The following is a 6,000-nucleotide window of genomic DNA, read 5'->3' on the forward strand; positions in this document are numbered from 1 at the left end:
CCTGCTGAGAAGCCATCACTGCTCTCCAGCGAGGACAACTTCCCATGCCCATCAGAGATGCACGAGCAAGAGCAAGTTCAATTCTACTTCAGAGTCATGTTCCCTATGAGAAGGCTACATGCACGTCTGACTAGGGATGCTTAAATGAACAAGCTGCTTGCGCAAATATGGTATGTGTGAATTTTGGGCCTCCTGCATGTCATGCAGGTGTGAAAAGGCGGCTGCAGATGAGCCAGCTCCTGCCGGTACACAAAAATTAAACCCTGCCGTGCACTGCACGGAGTTCTTGAAGCATGAGACAACACTAAGAGGATGCAGGGATATTTCTGGCATGGTACAGCTTTGATCTGCATCTAAAACAGATTTTTAAATGCCTTCCTGCTGTTGTAATGTAATAAAAACTCAGAAATATTAAAATATATGGGCTATATAAAAGGATTTAAGATGTTAACCTTAAGAATAAAGGGCTGAATATTCTATTTTGAAGGTCTCTTGTTTTTCTCTTTAACTTGTCACGATAAAGGGTTTCTCGTAATTTAAATAGCTTCTTAGGTACCTTACTAAGAACACTTGTAACTTGTTGGTTTCTCAGCTATAGACTTTATCAGACATTCTTACCACTTATTTATTGCCTCTGGGTCATTATGTATTTTCACAAATTTTTTTTACATCTATTTTTTTTTTTACAGTAAGAATACTCCAAAGATACATACAAGACAGGGTAACACAATAACCTTCATCCAGGAGCTTGCTGTTTTGTCTAATGATCCCATGCCATTAAAATGGTTTCATGGTTTAAGTGAAGCAAGCTTTTCCTTTGTCAGCACCTGAATTCGAAGGCATAGCAATGGCATCCACAGATGTTTTTAATCAGTCTGATAGCAGGAGGGGGAAGAAAAAAAACAAACCAGCATATAGTATGACCTCCAAACCTGATTGCGAGGTCAGATTTCTGTTTCTGGAGTCAGATTTATTTTGCTCTAAAAATTTCAGGGGGTGCCAGGAAGCAATGGGCCATTTCTGGCTCCATAAAAAAACATCCCTAAGCTATATCTTGATTTGAAATCATAGCCAGCATCATATATGGATTACTTGCTAGTTTTTATAGAAACCATATTATGCAGATTGAAAGGTTTTCCCTTCGCAGTATGCATCCTGGTGGAAGTTTTTTAAGGAAGTCCAAGGGACTCAAACCACGTAATGATTCCGTGTGCAGTCTAGGCTGTATTTTCAGGAATTTCAAGATTTGACCGATGGCTTTTTAACATGTAGTTTTCTTCCAGCAAGTCATAAGGGTTCAATACTGATCGTATTCTACCATAAGACCCAAGAACACAACTATGCTACAGCCTTCTCAGTCAGATTCAAGACCCATCTCCTTGGAATTCAGTTACAGTAGTAAATAGTTGCTTTCGCACCTGAAAGAGAACAGAGGATGAGAGATCCTTCTCACTTCCAGAACATGAAAATACTGAACAGCCTCATAACTGTTTTATTCATTTCAGTCATAAACTAACTGTTGGTGTTTACCTCACTTTGATGTCTTGAGGCATCCCAGATTTAAAGGGTTGCTAGCCTCAAGCTTACTCTTCAGAGCACTGCAGACATACAGGAGGGGAAGAGATTTGTCTTGCTGTGCCTTTTTTTTTTTTTTTTGAGTCTCTCTTGTTGTTAAAGAAAAATACCCTTTGTAGATCATGGAGTGACTTCTTACCACAGTTGTTTTCAGTTTGATAGCATGTGGGCTGTATCTGCAGTGTCGGTGTGTGCAGGAGCATGGAAATCACCCAGTAGGTCTCACTAGTTCAAGCCAATGCAGCATGCGCTCTGCAAGCCCTGCATGGCAGGCTTTTACATTAAAAGCAGCAAAACAGAGCTCAAAGTCTGTTAGAGTCAAAGAACAAGGGTAAGAAATTGTATTCCTTTGCTTTTTGAAATATGATCGACAAAGTCCTAAATGTAAAGCTTCTGCGCAGTGCATACCAGTACGTATCGCAGCATCAGAAAGGACAGCTGTGAGTGGGGCTCACAGTGTCCCACCCCGTGTAAGTTGGTAGCAAGTATGAGAACCTGCGTAGGTGCCTGTAGGTGTGGGCAGGTGTGCACGAACAGAGGGACTTGGAAGGGAAAGGGAGCTACGGTCCTTTCAACCCTTTCCCAGCTCCCCCAGCCCTTCCACGCTGAGGCTACTCACTGTTCTGATGGTGCAGTCAGTGTTTCCGGGATGTTAAATATTCCAGAAGAAAATCTGAATGAGGAAACGAGAGGTTGTAGCTCATATCTTTGTATACAGAGTCCTGTCTGAACTCCAGGTCCCAGTCCCACAACTACACCCATGCGGAGCCCAGAACAGCAAGGCTTTGAGAGACAGAGGCAACCTGCCAGATCCCTAAAGAAGGCGCTAACTGCTCTGTGTAGGTAAAGACAATTCACAGAACTCATGCAAACCTCTTTGCGATGCACAGTCCATGTACCAGGTGTATATTCAATGGGAGAAGAACTGTATCTTCACAGTGCCAGCTACAGTGGCCCCACAGAACAGACGGCAGCCCCATACACATCCCTGCTATCAGTATTACTGAGTAACAGGTAGGATTCTGAAGGTTACTATACTCTACACGCAGTTTATTTCAGTATTTCAACCGTGTCCATTAACACTTTGTCTTTCTAGAAATGCAGTTGCAAGAAACAGTGCTCTAAGTTACTAGCTGACTTCCTTTTTTATTATTTTTTTTTTGAAGTACCAAAAAAGCTTTGCGTTTCTTGAAAAAAACACAAGCCCAAGACACACGCTTCACTGGAGAAGCAGCACCTGTGAAATGCCTAAGTCCATTCACAGCTTTTACATAAAAGATGGCAATTAATAAGGGTCCAATAGTTTTGTTTTTCAATTAATGAGAGGATTAAAAGTTTGGCACATGTTCCATAATATCGATTACCATGTGACCCATTGTTAATTATATTTAGTAAGAGGCACGAGAAATGAGGAGCAGACCAAAGTTGATTCTGTTCGGCTTTAGACAGGTCACCAGGTTTCTTCAGATAAAAGACCAGATGCTTAAAGCCTCCCACCATTTCATTACCTTCCTGTAAAATAAGCAGCCAGAAAAAAATTCAAAGTGCACGACTGTATGAAGTTATGAGGTAGTTTTGATTTTCAAAGTAGCTTAAAGGAGTGTCTAAATGACCTTGTCCCACTTGATCATCAAATTCTTTCTCCCTGAGGCTCATCTCTTGTCAATATATTACCAGTGCACAGACAGTGGTACAAACATGCTGTACAGCACCAGATCAGAGAGGACAACACGATGAATCATGTGTGCAACACTGCTCACAAGGTTATTTGCTTTCATTATAAATAAGCAACATGTCACCTTTCCAACTCCATCTTTAGCTTGAATGGGAAGTTCCACTTTCAGCATCAGGCTATCTGTTTAAAGTTAGCACCTAGAAATACCGTGCAGTGGTTTCACTACGTTAAATGTTTCTCGCTTGCATGACACAGCCCATTCCTGCAAGAGTGTCTCAGGAAGGCGGCTCAGGGATCCTCAGCCTGCTCGGTGTGCAACGGTAAAGATCACAGGCCCCAGCACACTCCAACACATCTGTTTTCCTCCCAGCTCTATGTTTTGCATTTCCTGAGCATTAGGCTGCAAACCCCACTTACAGAAAACTGTAAATATTCACCTATAGTGAAGCTGTAAACGTCTAAGAAAAAAACCCAAAACAACAAACCTCAAGCAAATGATAACCAGTAACATTAACAGAGACCTGAGCTACAGTGACAAACACACCATAAAACTTACTCCGAGTAAGGTGAAAGTAACAGGTGGAAAGGACAGCCCCTGTAGCCGTAACACCTCAAGCTTAACATGGTTTAAGGAGTTTAACAAGCCCAGCCATTCCCTTTGCTGTGTTACTAGGAGAACTACACAGCCCAGAAGCTATCAGTGTACAGAGGATTTACACAGCGGTCTAACGACGTCCCCAATTAGTACCCTACGCCACCTCCTAGGATACCAGATTCTGACTTGAGTTTTCGCTTGCCCTAAGCTCCCTGACGGCTGTTTTGCAGCCGCCCCCTCCCCTGCCCGTGCCGCAGCTGACCCCCGCACCGCTCCCGCAGGGGGGTCCCCAGGCGGCCGCAGGTCTGTCCCCGCGCTGCCGGGGCAGAGCCACCTCTCCCCTCCCAGGTCACGGAGGACCACAGCGAACAGCTCTGCGGAGTCCCCCCGCTCGAAGACAAGCCGTGCCTTTCTTAACGAGCTTTAACCGCTTGTTAACGCAGAGCGGCCCCCCACCACGGTCCTACAAAAGCGAACCTGCTGCGGCAAGAACCCTTACAGGAACGTGCCCAGCCCACCGCCACCCCCGTTCCCATCGCTTCCTTCGAAGGCAGGCGGCACCGGCTGTACCGGAGAGGAGCCGCCCCATCCCCACGCCACCAGCCCGGGGGGCAGCTCCCACAGCCGCCCGCGGCCCCCCGCACCCCCACCTCCTCCAGCGGCCGTGCCCGCTCGCCGTGCCTCCCCCCGCGCTCGGGGCGACCCCCCCCTCCCCGCCATTGCCGCGACCCCCGCCCGGCCCAGCGCGGCCCCTACCTCGTCCGCCGCCGCGGTGCACCTTGACCAGCACCTCGGCCCGGCCGCCCGCCCGCAGCTCCCGCCGCAGGTACAGCCGCCCCGACGCCCTGTCGACCCCCACGGGGGTGGCGCCGGGGGACGCCAGCTCGAACCAGCCGCCCGCCGCCCGGTCGCGGTTGCGCGGGACAGTGAAGACGGTGTCGCCCACCCGCGCCCCGGGGGGCAGGCGGGCCGTGTAGCGCCGGGAGCCGGGCCCCGGCGGCCGCTCGGGCGGCGGCAGCGAGCGCACCCACCGCCGCCGCCTGGCCCCGCCGCCCGGCCCCGCCGCCCGCCGCCCGCGCACGGGCAGGCGCAGGCACCGCGCAGGGCTGCGCAGCGGCCGCGGCCGGCCGTGGTCGAGGGCCGCGACGCAGAGGCGCAGGCGGCGCAGCCCCAGCAGCGAGCCCACCGTCAGCACCTGCCCGCTGCGGGGCACCACGAAGAGCTGCCGGCTGCCGGCGCCCGGCGGCCAGGGCCGGTAGGTGAGCCGCGCGTTGGCGCCTTCGTCGCCGTCCGAGGCGCGGAGCCGGGCCACCTCCGTGCCCAGCGGGGCCAGCTCGTCCACCTCCAGCGGCCGCGCCAGCCGCAGGCGCGGCCGATGGTCGTTGCGGTCCAGGACCCGGACCCGCAGCAGCGCCTCCCGGGGGGCCCGTGCCGCCCGCCGCCGCCGCAGCCGGAGCCCGTACTCGGGCTGCGCCTCCCGGTCCAGGCGCTCGGCCGTGCGGAGCAGCAGCAGCCCCCGCCCGCCGCCCGCCCGCCGCTGGAGGGAGAAGCGGGATGCGCCGCCGCCCTCCAGCGCCCACTCCCCGGCCGGCTCCCCGGGGCCCAGCAGCCTCCGCAGCGGTACCCGCAAGCCCCGCACCCGCGTCCCTGCCGGGCTGTTCTCGGGCACCTGCCCGGAGAAGCGGAGCAGGCGGGGAGCGCCGCCGCGCCCCAGCCCCGCCGCCGCGCCGAGCAGCAGCAGCAGGAGCGGGAGCCGCCCGCAGCCGCCCCGTCGTGCCCGGCCCATCCCGCCGAGCGGAGCGGTACTGCACCGCGCTCCGCGGCGGGCACCGGCGCCACGTGCAGGCGCGTCCCGCCCCCGCGGCCGGTCAGAGCCGTGGGCGGGGACGGGGCAAGGCCGGCCTCGCGGGGGGTGGGTGGTGGGGGGAGAGGTGGGGGTGGTGGAGGGGGTGATGGTGGGGGTGGTGATGGTGGGGGTGATGGTGGGGGTGGTGATGGTGGGGGTGATGGTGGGGGTGGGGCCGCCCCGCCCGGCGCCAAGCGTCCAGCAATTCCGGGCTGATTCCTCACCTGCCCTGCTCCCACAGGATTCCTGCCGGGCCCCTCTGCCTGGCAGCCCCATTGCTCCCGGCCACCCCCTACGAGCAGAGGAGCT

At 53.9% G+C, this 6,000-nt stretch overlaps 1 protein-coding gene across 2 annotated transcripts in view; it reads right to left on the bottom strand.

Moving 5' to 3' along the window:
* Positions 1–5,634, bottom strand: part of LOC130146631 (neural-cadherin-like) — a 60,161-nt gene extending 54,527 nt beyond the window's left edge. For both annotated transcript variants that reach the window (XM_056333002.1, XM_056333003.1), the window contains exon 1: positions 4,602–5,634. In XM_056333002.1, coding sequence (XP_056188977.1) covers positions 4,602–5,631 — 1,030 coding nt within the window. In that variant the 5' untranslated portion in view covers positions 5,632–5,634. The remainder of the gene's footprint in view (positions 1–4,601) is intronic.
* Positions 5,635–6,000: the final 366 nt, after the last annotated feature.

Source organism: Falco biarmicus, chromosome 3 (genome assembly GCF_023638135.1).
Source record: "Falco biarmicus isolate bFalBia1 chromosome 3, bFalBia1.pri, whole genome shotgun sequence".
NCBI classification, from domain to species: domain Eukaryota; kingdom Metazoa; phylum Chordata; class Aves; order Falconiformes; family Falconidae; genus Falco; species Falco biarmicus.